This window comes from Drosophila serrata, unplaced genomic scaffold (genome assembly GCF_035046125.1).
Source record: "Drosophila serrata isolate PLE 108 unplaced genomic scaffold, ASM3504612v1 contig_249, whole genome shotgun sequence".
NCBI lineage: Eukaryota > Metazoa > Arthropoda > Insecta > Diptera > Drosophilidae > Drosophila > Drosophila serrata.
The window spans coordinates 38,822-55,727 of NW_028257147.1; the positions used below are offsets into that span (position 1 = coordinate 38,822).

Here is a 16,906-nt window from a genome sequence, read left to right on the forward strand (position 1 = left end):
TGTCTGAAGTCTAAGGTGATGAGATTGGAAGACGAATTAAATTTGCAAACAATTTACAAATTAAAAAAGATATTTATATAAGTTAAATAAATATTTTGTAATATTTATCATATATCTAAAAAGGCTTTTTAGCTTTGCAATTGTTTATAAATATTTAAAACCGGAAACTGTTAAACTTACGCAGTCTGGCAGCTCTGAGTACTGTTTTATTTGAATTTTCCAGCTACAGTGCTGCCAGACCTCAGCTGAAAGCTGTGAAAGAATTTCTCACTATCGACTGTTTTAGTTTAACGGTAAATATAGCACACGAACGCTGGCGAGTTCAATTATCACCCCCTCCGATTGCGTTGGTTCTTAACGTTTACACGGGCAATGTTTATCAATACCACTTCCATTTAGTGCCAGTGCAAGCAACCCTACCGCCCCCCACCCGCTCCAACCACCTGTGAGACTATCTCCCTTTTGCACGACAGCCAGGCACTTTCTTTCGCTCTTTCCCGCTCTCTTTCTCTCGCAGTCTCTGTGCCTCTCTGGCGCGTGCTGAGCTCAATTAGCACTCATACGCCGTGTGTGTTTTTACCGTTCGCTCAATCGCAACTGTTTCTTCGAAGAGAGCGGACGTGCACGGAAGAAGCGTACGCTGGCGCATTCCGTTCCGATTCTGTTTCTGTCTGGCGTGTTTTTTTCTGTTGTGTTGTTGCGTTGTTATTAACTTTTGTATTTACTACCACTACGTTTCGCTATAGTACATTGTATAATTTTTTTGTTCTCTGCCGCGTTTTTGCCACCTGTACACAAGTGTGTCGCTGGAAAAAGATAGTTCGGGAAAAAGAAATAGAGCGCTGAATTCAATGCTGCCGGCTTCAAAGTTTAAAATGTGTGTCTTTGCTGACGTTCCAACTGTGGCAAATAGCTTGTGAAATAACGGAAAATATTTCAAATATTAATAATAATAAAGGAAATAATAATATTAATGCATGGTAAAGTGTAGAAAAAAGTGCAGCTGGAGAGCCAAGCTAAAGTGCAAGCAAATAATTTACAGATATCGCGTATACGACGCGTGTTGCCTTGAAAATTCAGAAATTAAGTGCCACCCCTTTTCTCGCTGTGTCCCCTGTACATCTCTGAGCCTGTGTGTGTGTGTGTTTGTGTTTGTGTGTGCGTAGCCAAATATTAAGTGAATTACAACAAGAGAAAACAACAACAGCCAATGGCACATCACTTACTATTAAATTATATTGCAAGTTACAAGCTGAGGGAGAAAAAATAATAAAAAAAAAAAACAAAAACGAGACAACAAAATAATCAAGCGAAACAAGGAGAAAAAAAATACACAACAAAAACAAACAATAACAGAGGCAGCGAAAAGAACGTTTAACTGAGCAGCAACAGCGACGTGAACAGCGACTGCGACTGCGGCAGCATCGGAGGGGTGCAACAGTAGCAGCAGCAGCGACAACACCAAAAACAGCGAAAATAGCAACAAAATGTTGAAAAACTGTTGAGGTTCGTACACAGCCATAAAATTATGATTTTATTATAATTTTCAAGTGAGATTTTTAAATTCAAATGTTTAAATTTTAATAGAAATTTACTTCAATATATATAAAAGATTTCCCTGCATATTTTTGTGATTTATTCACTTTAAATTTTAAATTTTGTTGCTAATGTTTCTCATCAGTTTATATAATTTGTTATAAGTATAAAATTGTTTAAATCTATTTAACCTATATTTCCATAAACATTTTTTACTCACGGAAAATTCAAAAAAAAGTTTTTTTAATTACCTAACCAACAAAAGTTAACATATAAAAAAATTATATTTTTTATATATAAAAAAAAAGAATATACACTATATAAGCCTAATAAGATCACATTATCTGCCTTTTTTTCTGTTTTGTTTTTGAATATCCGTGTAAGTGTGTCGAGTGAGTGTGTGTGTGTATGAATACGTGGTTTATTTGCTGCTTCAGTGCATACGCTGCCCCACCCCTTCCCATCCACATTTTCGCTGAGTGCGGCTTATGCTGCTGGCGTCGCTGCCGGCATCGCTGCCGACTTGGGTGCTCTACTTTATTCTCTTCTTTGGCATTTTTGTTTTGCGGCAAGCAGCAGCGACAGCAATAGCAACAAAAGCAACAGCAAAAACAGCAACAAAGTCGATTACAGCGACAGCCCCAAAAAGCGCCACACAGACAGCAAAAGAACACTAAAAAGGGTTAGGCCTGCACATTCCCCTTAGTTGAATTTCGAATTTTCATGCAGACATGGATAGATCGGTTCGGCTTATGATGCTAATCAATAATGAATATAGTTTATAGAGTCGGAAATGCCCATTTTTCCTTTAAAATTATTATACCCTGGAAGGGTATAAAAATTTTTAAAAAGAAACAATTCTTTCTTTTTAATTTACTTAAAGAAAAGGATTGAAAGTATACCGAATATATTGCTACTAATAAAATCAATGATTTTAAAAGTGAGAAATAATTTAAAAGACTTGTAAATTTTATTTATTGAAAATATTTATTGCCATCATAAAACTCTAACCTACATATACTATGTATGTATATTTCCAAAGTTCAAACTTGAAATGAAGTAGTGGCTTTTAATAGAAGCAACCCCTATAATTTTTAACATTTATTTTTAACTTGAAAAAAAAAGAAAAAAAAAACAAAATGCCGGGGGTGGTTGTCGATATACTCCCCAATCCCCTATCCATGCAGGGTATTACATCAACAACAATAAAAGTGTGTTGACATTTTAGTGTGTGTGTGTGTGTTTTTTTTTCTTTTCGCTTTTTACGTCTGTTTTGCTCCATACGTTATGGCATGTATGATGGTGCAGGGGGGTATCAGGGGGGGCAGGCGGTGTATCGAGGGGGCGGGTGCATAAGAGGGGGAGGTGACTCTAGTCCAGGGGGCTACGTGTTTAAATTATCAAGCCGAGCTTGTCATCGCCACACGCACGAACATCAAAAAACTACTGACACACAAATGTATGTACAGTTCTGTGATTGTGCATGAATATACATATGTACATATACATATATGTAGTACACTCCACATAAGCATGTACATACATATGTATGTATATGCGATTGAAGCGAGTTTGCCGGCAGTTGGCAGTTGGATCGCGGCGAACATTTGAATTCCGAGTTCTCCTCCGGGCGGGCAATCATAGAGAATGAATGACAAGCGGCCGAGTCGAGCCTATTGATTTTCAATCAATATTTTTGTCGTGGCCACATAGCGTTCCATATATTTACATATGTATCTACAGACGGTGTCAAGGCAATAAGAACGTTAATATTTTGAAAGCCATAAATGCCACTTACACCATGCCTAATTTCACCATTAATCTACCTCCCGACTTTGTATTTTTTCGCGTCAAAATAAAAATAATAACAAAACATTTGTCAAAATAATCGCTGCGTTCATTTAGATAAATAAAATAACAATAAACTTTGCATTTGTTTGGTTTTGAATTCATCTAATTGCTGGTAAGGTTGGCAAATAATTTTGATAAGCACACAAACATTAAACAATAAGTATTTGTTTTTAACAAAGATTATATATCATACCAAAGCTAAGTCTTGAATTTACAAAGAGTTTTGTGGTTAATCAATCTTAGCTTTAGTTAGGCATACCATGCGTATACTTAATTTTTTTTTTGTTTTATATCAAAAGTTAATTGTTAGGAAAAAGGTATTTGCTTTTAAAAAAAATTCTATATAATAATAGTAGTCTTTTTCTTACAGAGAGTTTTGTGGTTAATCGATTCCTTACATTTGTTAGGCATACCATTCGGCATACCAGGCGTATACTTGATCTTACCAAAGGTTGATGTTTAAACCAGAAGGTATTTGTTTTTGAAAAAAGACTAAATTTACCAAAACCTAAGTCTTGATTTTACATAAAGTTTTTTTTGGATAATAAATCCCTTAGCATTAGCTAACCATGTTGGGAAGACTTTATTAACCTTACATACCAGGCGTATACTTGATCTTTTTTTTGTTTTGTTTTACATTAAAGGTTAATGGTTAATGGGCTTGAAGTACATTTTATTTTTGTGTTTTTCTAGGATCCATTAGCAAGTTCATTGTCAAAACAGAACACCATGCCGGCCGTTTGTTTAGTTTTAGAGCTTCCCCAATAGATAAGATAGGCAAATAATTTGATTAGGATGTTTGCTTGACACTTCATATGTGTTTGTCCGAGAATTATGGGAATACCTTGAATACACCTTAATTAACCTGTAGTGAAATAGATATCCATTATTTTTGATATAGTTCCTAGCATTGCCACCTCGTCTGTGTGGTTTTTTGTTTTGTATTTATACGATGACACCAGGTTTTCTTTCTTTCTTTCGCTTCCTTCTATCTGTTCGCTGTTGTTCGATTTTTCTTGAATTTGTTTTGCATTTGAATGTGGAATTGGGAATTGCTATAGCTTCTTCTGTCTTCTACGGTCTTCTGGCCCCGGTCTTTCTTCGCATTTCACCTTTTATATATTTATGTATGTATGTGTATATATTGTATATGCAAAGTAAATGGGGGGGGGGGGAATGAAGCCACAAGACACCGCCACCGACGCTGCTGACTGTCGCAGTCTCGGCCGGCGCCTCAGCCGGCGTAATCGTCGCTGCTTTTTATTATCATTTGATTGCGTTGCCTTTATGATTGCCGTTGTTGCTGTTTGTCGCCTATTTTATTGTTGCTTTTTTTCCACTTTTTTCTTTTGCTTTTTGCCATTCCGCTGCTCATTGTTTATTTCAATTCCCTTTTTGTGCTGCCCTCTCTTGGCACCGGGAGAAAGGGGAGCGCGAAGGGAATTACATTTGTAAATTCATTTTGTTAAAAGAACTTAAAGGTTAAAATCTAATCGTAAGCTCCATATATAGTTATATATAGTTAAAATCTAATGTTAAACTTACTCAGAGTTAAAATATTATATTAAATATAGCAGTTTCCATAAAAGAACAGAAGAACAGAAGAACAGAAAATGTTCTTTTAAAGCCAACAAAAGAGAGAAAGAAAAGTGCGCTTAATAAAATTTCTTTAGAATTTTATTGTTTTATAATAATACTTTCTTATATTACTATAGAGTAGCAATTTCTACAATAATGTAGGATAAATATAATATTTATTATACATATATAGAGACATTTTTTGCTGTGTATTTAGTTCTTTAACCGCGAAGCCAGATTTTGTTGTTGTCCCTTTTGTTATTTGCTTGTTTACTGAATTTACTTAATTCGTTTTTGCGGTCGATGGTTTAGCCCTATTTAAGCAACTCTCACTCCGTTGGGCCCGAGAAGTTTCCTAGGGTCTATCACCTCCATTTCTCGATGCAGTTTTCCAATCATTCCGGTTGCCCGAGCCGCGTTGTTATTATTTGTCACGCTTCGCCATCGAACCGTTTGGGGAAATGCAAAAGGAAAAGCTGGAGAAATGGGAAAATAATGAAAGAAAAGAAGAAAAAAATAGAAATAACAAAAACCGAGTGGCAAACAACTCGAACTAACGCTAATGGGAGCATGGGAGCTGTCATGTTTGCTTATGAGCGGCGGCTTCATTTCCGTCCATTTCAGGACTCTGGGCCAGGACACAAAGGAGGCTCAGAAGGGTGGGAGCTGTCACATGTCTACCAAATGTTACGGGAGCGGCTGCACTACTACCCAGACCCTGTAATATTTAAAGAGTGGAAGTCTATACTGGCTAAGGGATCTACGAAATCAGCTTCTAAATAATATTCATAATTTTTGTTTATGATACTAAATGCTAGTAATTGAAGCAACAGGTGTATTAGTTCCATTTTCCACCTCATTTTCATTTTCTTTAAAGGTTTTATATAATTTATAAATTCATGATTTTAGCTGGTGTAAGTCCAAGGGATCTTTTTATTTACTAGAATTTTGTTTCCATATTTGTTAATGATTTCTATTCCTTAGGGCTTAATAAGCACTTGCTTTTAATGACAATTATTAATTTCACAAGGAAATAAATATGCCTTCTCTCTTCTTTAATTTATTTAGCACAACTTTAATATTTATTCATAAATTTTTTGTTAATATTTTAAAAGAGGCACATTTTTAATCATTATTAAAAAAGAGGGTGCCATGCAGTCGCATTTCCTTTTTTTTCAGCTCAATCCTTTCGCTCTATTTTTGTGTCCGTTTTGCTTCTCACCACGGCAACCACTTGTTTTCCCAAGCACAACAACAACAGACACACACACACACACTCTCTCTCGCACACCCAGAGGCATTCTAAAGGGACGCTTACACACTCGCCTTTTTATTGACTGTCCCTTTTTCGTCCTTCGTCCTTCCTCCCTGTTTTTCCTTGCCAGTTTTTCTTTCTTGGCGTCTGCGTCGGCGCAGGCGTCGCTGCTGGCTGCTCTGCCAATGTCAGCGTCACTGCGACGCATTCCTTAGCAGCGGCAGCTTCAACAGATGAAAAAGTTTTTGCTGGAAAGTCGCACGCGGTCCGTCACGCCTCCTTCTCGTTAAAATAGCTGCAGTCCTCGAAGTTTCGTAATTAAAACAAAAGGCGGCCGTCGTGGCATTGTGTGTGCGTGGGGGAATCCCCTTGCAATCACACACACACACACACTCACTTTGTGTGTGTGACTGTTTGCGTGCCCTCGTTCGTGCAGGGGTGTGTGTGTGTCTGTGTCCGTGTCTGTGTTAGCCCGCGTTTTTCAGTTGCCAACATATGGCAGCATAATTCTGGGCATTTTCGGTGAGCATTTTATTGCCTGACATGCCTCCTAAAAAATTTAATTTAAGTTCATTATTTTTCATCTGATGAGAATGCTGTTTAAATGTGTTTATGTTTTTTACAAGTGCTTAACAAAAAAATATATACATACATTTCAATATTTTTACACAGCTTGGTTGCTTTTTAAAGACTGTTTAATGTTTAATAAATAAATCTCCATAAACTGTGAAGTAAAAACCCTTAGGGAGTTGCTTTGTAAAAATTATTTAATGTTTAATAAATAAATCTACATAAACTGTGCTAAAAAATCCCTTGGGGAGGTATTAGTAATTAATTAAGATGTTTTTACAAATTTAAATTTTGTTGCTATATTTATACTCCTGCTGGGTATTATCAGTCACAAGCTTGTAAAACTGGGAAAGAGTCATTTCTGACCCCATAAATCATATATATTCTTAATCAGCCACAAAAGCCAAGTCGATCTAGTCATGTCTTGTCGAAAATTTTTTCTAATAAAAGATAAGTGGTTAATCGTTAAATGGTTATGGTTAAATGGTTATCGTAAAATTGTTCAAAAATTTATAAAAATGTTGATTTTTTAAAATGTTAAATTGAGTAGACAGATTTGTTAACCTAATAAAACCTAGCACAAGAAAGCTTTCCGAATTAAAATTAACGAATTTTTGGCTTAGTTATGAGTTTTTGAAAGTATGTTTTGGTCTCTTAATAATATTATTATTTTAATTGTTTACTATTATTAAGGATATGAATCCTAGAATATTCATACCTGTTATCCCTTTAGTTGTTTTTTTAAAAGCAATAATATTTGTTAAGCAGTTGTATTCATTTTCTTTATACCTTCAAATGGGAATTGTATTTTTGCGTCACTCCAATTATTTTGGAACTTTTTATTCTTGTATTAAATTTTCCGGAAAACTTTAAAGATCTTGGATCTAAGTTATTAAATTCTCACCCATCGCTTGCATTGTTCTGCAATTTTATTAAACTCAATGTGCAATTGCGTCGATTTAAGGTATGGACTCTTGGTACCCTTGGGCGTATACGCAATGCGCTTGAATTGCAACAACGCACAAACCCGACTTTGCATTTACGTCTTACTAGATATATATATATATATATATATATATATATATTATATCGAGTGTACCGCGTATATCGGGTGGCGGTCCAATCTTCTTCGATTACCATTGCCTCCCTTTTGGAGGGGGACAGCTCCAGGTCGTGATTTGCATTGCGATCCCATTTCGATTAGCGCTTCCATTCGGCCCAAGCAATCGCGATCTCTCATTTATTCCGGATGGCCGCTTCACGCCCAATTAGGCTAAAAGCCGACCCGAATTGCGATGCCAGAGAGGAGGTCGTCGATTATTATTCGGGAACCGAGTGCCGGACTAATGGTCGATGGCCATCCGCTTGGGTCATCAATAATATTCGCCTCCGGACGAGAAAGTCTATTATCATAATGAATTCCAGTTCGTCACTTGCCGTGCTCGGTGTACTTGCGTTTTAATTTTATTCCGCTCGCAGCAGCAGGAGCAACAGTATTCTCTTATTAAAACCATGTGGCTGCCGGCGGATAGCAGTTGTCCCTACGGCTGGTCCTGTCCCTGGACATCGCAGCTGCTTGTCAACGGATTGTGGATGAAACTGCCGCCAGGGTATCGTGGTGATCGTGTCCCCAAAGGGAAAAAGGGTATGACTGGGAAAGAAACTTAACTATAATGCGTTACAAATGTTTATTTTAATTTTAAGTACTTTAAAATTACACCTTTAATTTAAAGTTCGTTTGCACTTAATTATAAAAGGCTTAGATTTATAGTCCTTCCATTGAATAATTCTATATTTGCGCATATTTACTCTCCGAACTTACGATATATGTACATATATATGTACTTTAATTCACCTTTCTCAACAAAGTTGTAGAATAATTTTTGTTAATGAGTTTTAAAATTTTGTTAAATACTAATTTCGTTTTATGAAGCATAACCGCTTTTGTTAATTCCAGTAAACCTTCATAAATTCAACACTTACTATACACGGTATATAGCTTTCTGTTCCCACTTCACATCAGAGCTTGGGTGTCTTAATCTTGATGGGTCTAAGAGGTCACTTTCCAAGAACGATTATCCTTATCAATATGAATATTTATTATCTGTCAACCTCGTATTATCAAGAATAAGTAATAGGCAATGCTCTATAAAGTCCGAGCTGCTCTTCAGACTCTCAATCGTCGCAGATCTGTTCAGTTCGATGTTCTAAAACAAAAATATGAATCCCACTCCCGAGACTCTCAGGTAATAAGGGTAAGCCACATGTGGAGGTTGGAATTCCCTCCCATAGATTGCCTTTCTGACAATTATCTGCGACAATTATTGGTTTTTTTCCCAGTGCTACTGCTGATGATGGCCCACTTTGCTGTGGGCGGTGACATTGAGGGGCGTGGAAAAGGGCTTCATTCTGTTGTTGTTGTTATTATTGTTGTTATTATTGTTGTTATTATTGTTGTTATTATTGTTGCTCTTTGCATTGTCCATCCCTTTCGGTTGAGTGAGTGAGTGAGTGTGTGTCTGTGTGGGGTCAATCATTAATATTTCATGAACATTCCACATTTCCATTTCACAAAGCCAAAGCCCGCGTTTTATTTTGTAGTCCAAGTCGAAGAGGCACTGGGAAAAATAACTTTTAAATAAGAAATATAATTAAATTAAATTTATATTTAGAAAATAATGATTTATGCTTTGAAAATGTTTCATTTTTCTAATAAAAGTGTTGAGTTTTTAATATAAATTCCACTTACAGATCAATTTAAAACAGTCTTATACTCATATCAAAGATTTTAAAGACGTTAATTTACGTTTCTTATCAAAAATCAGTATTTAAGCACCCTACACCATTTAGTTATTTTTTTCCTGTGCGTGTGCTTTTCCCAACTCATTCCCTTGGCTGCATTTAGACATCACAAAAAAACCCCACTGACACACTTCCAGCAGGAATATGAAGGACCTGCGTGCCACTGAAGACCACATTTAATGACCAACAAAAGCGAAATTGTCGCGGGGTGGTAGCAGGGGTGCTTCAACCTGTAGTACATATGTATGTACATACATACCATCGTTGGGGGTTTTCCATTTTTCATTTAAATGTCTGGGAATAATTGCTTTTTCCTGTTCGCGTGGCTGTGGGTGGGTGGGTGTGCATTGCTGGAAAATGGAAAAGGAAAAACGGGGAGGCGGTGCATTTAGCAATTGCGAGTGCAGCCAAGTGAACAAAAGGGGAAATCCTCGCAAGAAGTGCTCGGGATAAACGTTGAAGCAACCTTGGCAAATGTAGGGAAGGTGACACCGAACATGACAAAGGGGAATATTTAAATTATAATGTGTTTTTGGTGCCTTATCTATTAAGCACTTAAGAATGGTTATTTAAAATATAACTTTATATTGAATGCATAATTCCCACTTTCTATCCCATTTCAGCCTTAAAGATGCAAACGGCCATGGACACGGCCGCCATGGCCCTGGGCTCCGGCCTGAGCTCCTCCGGCTCCAGTTCCGGTCCAGGCAGCAGCAGCAGCAGCGGGAGCAGTGGCAGCAGCAGCAGCGGCTATGGCAGCGCCACAACCACGCCCACCAGCGGCGGTGGCCACTATGAGGCATCACCCCCCACGATGCCCATGGCCACGATAGCCACTGTGGCTCCCTTCTACAGCGAGGCTCTGACCTCCCTGGATGCCCAGCAGCGGCAGCAGCAGCATCAGCATCAGCAGCAACAGCAACAGCATCAGCAGCAGCAGCAGCAGCAACAGCAGCCGAGTCCGGGTCACTATTACCATCAAAACTATGGGTATAGCAACTCCCTGCCCCTGGATCCAGCCTACAACTATAGCGGTTCACCGTACAACGCTTACAGTTCCGGACAGCAGCTGTCGGGGAATACGTATCCAGTGACTGGAAGTCGTTATGAAAAGTTGGCCCCCAGCACGATGCCAAAATACGGAGGAGCAGGAAGTTCAATTGGTTCAGGTGGCAGCGGAGGAGGGAGTACAAGTCTAAAGCCTCAAGCCACGGCCACGCCCTTTTACGCCCAGTCACTGTCCGGCGGAGGAGCAGCTGGATCTGGCGGCTATATGTCCCAATCGAATCCCATGTACGATCCCTACAAGTACAAGATGCCAGCCCAGGCGACGGCTCAGCCGACCATGATGACGAGCAGTCAAGTGGCTAGCAATCCCAATCCCTATGGCCATGGGTTGGCCCTTAATCCCAATACCCAGAAGCAGACCCAGATGCACTCACTTCCCCAGCAGTCGCAGCCGCAGCTTACCCAACTGGAGGCGAACTATGCGGCCATTAAGCCTAGCAGAAGTTACCAGGCCATGCCTGCGGTCGCCTATGGGGGAACTGGAGGAGGACCTGGTGGTGGCAGCACCATGCCAGGCAGTGGCAGCGGAGGAGTACCTAGTAATCTATCGGGGGCCACATCGGCTCAATATTACGACAAGTACGGGATGCCCATGTCCATGTATTCCCCAAATGGCGGACTACCCATGTACAATCCGGCGGATTTGGGTCCCGAACCTGGGTACCGGAAGACTGGAAACAATTGTCACTGGAGTGTGGACTATAATGCGCCCAATTGCAGAACTCTGCCACAGGCGCCGGCGGTGGTCAATAGCTCCTATCATCATCCGCATCCAGGACCTGGCCCCGGACCCACCAACACTGACCTTTACTACGGTTCCACGAAGTACGACAAGTATGGTGGCAGCGGAGGAGTCACGCCCTATGCCAGCAATCCCTATGCAGGACCAGCGATCACACAGTCATATGCCGGCAGGAATCTATGGTCGGGAGCGGAGAATCCGCCATCAAATCCCCGCCAGAATTGCTGCTCCCAGGGTTATGCCTTGAACCAGCAGGGTTGCTATTACCCCAGGAGCAATGGGTACGGTTCGCTGGGACCGGCATCATATGCGGCGACAGGAAGTGTGCCACAAGGACAGAGCCAATATCCTGGCGGTGGCACCACCGCCGCCGCTTCCATGAAGCTCAAGCATCCGACTGACATGTATGTGGGTCATGCCCCCTATGAAGCCACGCCCACGCAACTGGGATATGGATATAACCATCCACAGGCACCGCCCGGATCCACAACATCGAATAACATGAGCACTCAGAGGTATCCAGTGCCACCTTTGGGTCTGGGAATGGGCATGGGAATCGGAGTGGGCATGGGCATGGCCATGGATCCCGGCAGCGGGGGCTACTACAACGATCTCAATCTGAACAGTCTGGACAGCTATGTGAACCAGACGATGCCACCGCAGCAATCCCTACGAAGTCAGCCCTATCCGGATTATCGCAAGAGATCCGCACTGGTTGGTAATACGTCCTCAACGAATTGTTACCTCGGACAGGGAGGAAGTGGAGCAGGTCCTCTTACCGGCGGTATAAGTGGACCCCTCACCAATCTCGATGCCCATGTGGACAGCTATGTGGGCTATAATCTCCATGCCACTGCCGCCGCCAATCTGAACTACAGTGTGGACTCCTCGAAAGCGGCCGCTGTAGCTGCCTCCAACGCTCAGTCCAACAATATTCGCGACTTTCTCTCCACCTGGAAGGTGGATGATGAGGACGAAGCGGGTGCGGTTCTGGAAATGGAGCCTCTACCGGCCATTGCTGTGGTGGCGCCCGTGCCCAACACGACAGTCAACTTCATGTACGAATCTCTGCCGCCTACGGGACCACAGGCTACAGCCGTGGTGGATCATCAGGGCATGAATTTGCCCGACATCATCATAGACATTGAGAAGGCGAATGGGAATGGCATTCCGGCTGAGACAACAACCAGTGTGGATGATTCCTTTGCCAGCTTCGATGTGGAAAAGGAGCTGGATGAGTTGCGTCTCAAGACCTGTGTCACAGAGCAGCCGGTCAACGATAGCGATGCCCTGGCGGAGATCCTACGACAACCGGAAGCAGCAACTCTAATTGACAGAGAACCACAACCAGCAATGCCTCTGCCCAGTCCCATTCTCAGCAGCAACACTGAGAACTTTGATAACGTTATCCAACCCTCACTACCTGCTCCGCCGACGGTCCTGGACTTTGACCAGAACAACAGCTCGAATTCGAATGAATCCACCTTTGCCAAGCAGTATGAGACCTTTATACACAAAATCGAGGGCTCTGAGAGTGAAACGGAGGAGACAAATCCCCAGGAGGAGGATGAATACAGAGAGAATCCCAAGCGATTTAAGTTCTACAAGAGAAAGCGACGAACCACTGAGCAGCAGAATAGCCTCCAAGGGAACAAGGATGAAGAGGAAGTACGGCCAATGGAAGAGGTGATACCAAGTCCCCCGGTGAAAGTCCTTTCCCCGAAAGCATCGGCCAGAGCTAGTCAGAAGCTACTCGCCAAAAAGCGACGCAATCGCATCAAAATGCTAAAGATCCTGGAGTTCGAGAGTCCAAAGATTAAGTATCGTCATTATTTCAAGGCCCTGAAACTCTTGAGAAAGCGAGCCGCCTCTAGCCGAACCAGGGAGCTGCGACATCTGCTGGTTAAAAAGCAGTTGAGCCGGCATAGAGAGCACCGCCTGCCGCTGATCAAGAGGCTCATCAAGAAGTACAAACCCAGCCAGGAGCTACACAATCCGCCCAGTCTCAAAGGACTGAGTGTGTCGGTCTTGAATTCCTCGGAATTTCGAAGCAGTTTGCTGAGTGGCACCGATCGGGAGACGGTCATCAAAAGTGTCTACAGCTACAAAGACAAGACTGAGGAAGAGGCTGGTGGAGTTCTGAATCTTGAGGAGCAGAGCCTGGATACCATCAAGTCCCTGGAGCTACAGCCAAGCTTCAAGGGCTTCGATGACTTTGAGAATACGAATTTGTCGCCAAAAATTAAGCTGAGAGTGGAGCAGGAGGAGGAGGAGGAGCAAAAGCCTGCCACTGAAGGAGAAACTCCAGCAGAACCAGGTGCTGTTCCCAACAAAGAGGAGCAAATCCAGGCCTGGCTGAGGAATAATATGGAGGATAATGTTACGCCCACTCCGGAGCCAAGCCAACCGGTGATTAAAATAATCCTCTCATCATCCTCATCCTCATCCTCTTCGTCGAGTTCGAGTTCCAGTAGTAGCTCCAGCTCAGATGATGATACCAGCAGTACAACCAGCAACCAGGCAGGAGGAGATGGAGGAGGAGGAGGAGGAGGAGAGGTGGCCTCCAGTGCCAGCAGTAGCTCCAGCAGCAGCAGCAGTAGCAGCAGCAGCAGTTCCGCAAGCTCACCGGAAAGCGACTTCAATGAGCTGGCCGCCCTGGAAAGGGAACTCTCCCAATCCCAAACGAAACCAGAAGAATCTAAGCCAGCTCAACAGTCTCCCCTTGAGATGATCAAGATCGAGATGAATACGGAGGAGGGAGACGAAGAGGGGGTCTCCAATCACGATATTGCCAAACTAAAGAAGATCCTGGAGAGCGATAGCGAGGAGCTGGCCACCAGTTCCCGCTTTGCCAGCGTACCAAAGCTAAGTGACCTTAGTAAGATTGCCTTAAATAGTTCCTTAAAGACAGAAGAAGAGTTAGTAGTCGTAAGAGAGAGTGCATCCGAGGAATCTCCCAGGGTGAGCAATCCTGCTGCCCGAGAGCTGAGCGTGGAGGAGGCCCTGGCGGAGATGTATCAGCAAATAGGTGTGGCCTCTGATCCCGAGGATTTCGAGGGCAAGGAGAACGACGAGGAGCCGGATCACAATGGTCAGGATGTGCTGCTCATCAATCTGGCCGAGATCTTTGACTCCAGCAGCGATCTCTATGTGGTGCAGTGCGACATGAACGAGAATATATTGGGAGTGGTGGCCAACGGAGAGGAGGAGCACGAGCAGGAGGAGGATCAGGAGATGGTGGACAATCAGGCCGACGAAGAACTCGTTCAGGTTAATCCTGAGGTGGCCGAGCAGGTCAACACTTTGCAGCTCATCCAATTGCTGGCGGAACCACAGCCCGAGTTCGATGCCAATACGCCTTTGATCCATCACGAGGAGATAATCCGTGACGAGAAATCCGATCCGCAACAAGATCGCCGCCAATTGCTCAAGTATCTCCATGGAAAGTATGTCCAGAGTCGGATCAGTCGCTACTACCATGTCCATCGCATCCTGCGGAAGTACAAGCGCCAGCGGGCGGGCAAGAAGCGGAGGAGCCGCCGCAGGATCACCTAGGATACCAGCTTCTACCAAAGATATTTCTGGTCCCTGGACAGGATCAGATGTGTGAGGCTTAAGTAGCACACACACACACACACACACACACAAGCAGCTAAACTTTTTACCAGAATCTCAAGACTTTTTTTTGCTTTTTAAATATTTGAATTTGTTTTAGGAAGTGGAATATTTTAGGGAAATCATATTACTTTTGAATAACTTTTACGATACTTATTTTACTAACGATATAGAGAGAGAGTATCATATATAGATATATATATATAGTATATTTTAGATATCTGTGCAATATTTACATGGAAAAATGTCGTGTTTATCTGAAATCCGCGAATTCGAATCTCGATGAATGGGTTAAGCATGAGTAAGCAGCGTTAGGTGACGAGGAGGGTTAATTTCGGGGGCAAAGTCGGGGAGTTCGAGTCGCGTGCAATTAACGAGATATAGTATATATATAGATATGTGTATACCTTATGTTATCTTCTAATGTATCAGCGTTTTAGTCGCTCAGCGAGTTGGGCCATTTTAAAATGCTTTTCGCCAAAGGTCAGGCACAGATTTGAGATACATTTCGCATTATACATATACATATATATACATATAAATATGTACGTTCCAGTTGCGTGTCAGCCTCGGCCTTCGTAGTTTAATTTTTGTTTTAGATATAAAAATATATTGCCACCAAATGCAGCCTAGACCAAAAAGTAAACCATACATATATAGTGTTCGATCTGTTAGAAGCCCAAGACTTTGTTTGTTTTGTTTTCTGTTTAGAGCAATTCTTCTTTGTTAGGTTCCTAGAGCAATTTGTTATCGTCGGTTTTTTTAGGGGGATTACCAATAGTGTTAAGCTTTAAGCCCCCGCTATTCCTATACCAACCAAAAGCACCAGAGTTCCGCGGCAAAAGACCATCCCGAATTGATCCAGGCAGATCTTTATGGCATATAAAATATAATTCGTTATGGCGAAACCTTAACAAATTCACAACGCTGGACTTGTGTAAAACGCAGATGCAGAATATGAAAAATAAAACTTATATATAAATACATATTTATATATAAAACCAAGGGCAATGCCAACTGTGGAACAGACTTCGGGTGCTGTTTTTTTTTTAAGTCTTACTAAAATCTGAATGTAATCTAATCTTATAATCGAAACCACCTAGATGTCTTTTTTCTCTCTCGTAACACATTCCAAAGGACCAACTTTTTAGGAAACTATATACACTATCTATACACTGAACACGAATCAAGAAACTACTATCTAATGTCTAGCAAAATCTCTAAATGTACGTTCTTTCGTTTGTTATTTGTAATTTGTTAAAAATCTAAATAATACGCTTAATTTTAGTACAAAAGAACAGCAAAATGCAAGAGCTAGCCCACTAAATGTAGTAATTAGTGTTTAGCAGTAACTATTAATATTTATTGCGCAATATGTACATACACACCCCCACCCGACTCTCACATTCTATACATACCCCCAATGGATATATCTGTATGTATTTTCTAGCTGTACAATTTGTATATCAGAAGGTTTTCATTGTACCCCTTAGCGTTAAGATTTGTGACTATATCAATGTGAGTGTCTTTGAGCAAAAAACCAAACAAAACGAACGATATACGAAATACTAAAACAAACAAAAATAATGAAAAATAAATGTTTTATGTAAATGTTAATCGATGACTTTATTTATTTATTAATGGTTTTGAAAACTAATTTAAAGTAAGTAAAAGATTATATTCTGGGAGAGTGTAATATGCGACTATTTATGTGGAGGTTATTAACTAATCTCAAAAATATAGATTTAAAATAAAAACTTAAAAAAATACTTCCAGGACATTACAATTTTAGTCAGAAACCTAAAATAGAGTGAAGGAGCCATTTCCGACCCCATAGATATGTACATATATTCTTGATCAGCATTAAAAAATAAATTGAGTATGCAGTT

At 41.2% G+C, this 16,906-nt stretch overlaps 1 protein-coding gene across 1 annotated transcript; it reads left to right on the plus strand.

Annotated features, from left to right (window-relative positions):
• Positions 1 to 290: 290 nt before the first annotated feature.
• On the plus strand, positions 291 to 16,634 carry LOC110187577 (uncharacterized). Its single transcript, XM_020956964.2, has 2 exons — positions 291 to 1,506; positions 10,216 to 16,634. Exon 2 carries the CDS (start codon positions 10,224 to 10,226, stop codon positions 14,955 to 14,957), a length of 4,734 nt encoding a protein of 1,577 aa, XP_020812623.2. The 5' UTR covers positions 291 to 1,506; positions 10,216 to 10,223; the 3' UTR covers positions 14,958 to 16,634.
• The last annotated feature ends 272 nt before the right edge of the window (positions 16,635 to 16,906 follow it).

What these genes read in the sequence shown, in the direction of transcription:
- LOC110187577 (XM_020956964.2), top strand. Translation starts at nt 10,224, where the DNA reads ATGCAAACGGCCATGGACACGGCCGCCATGGCCCTGGGCTCCGGCCTG.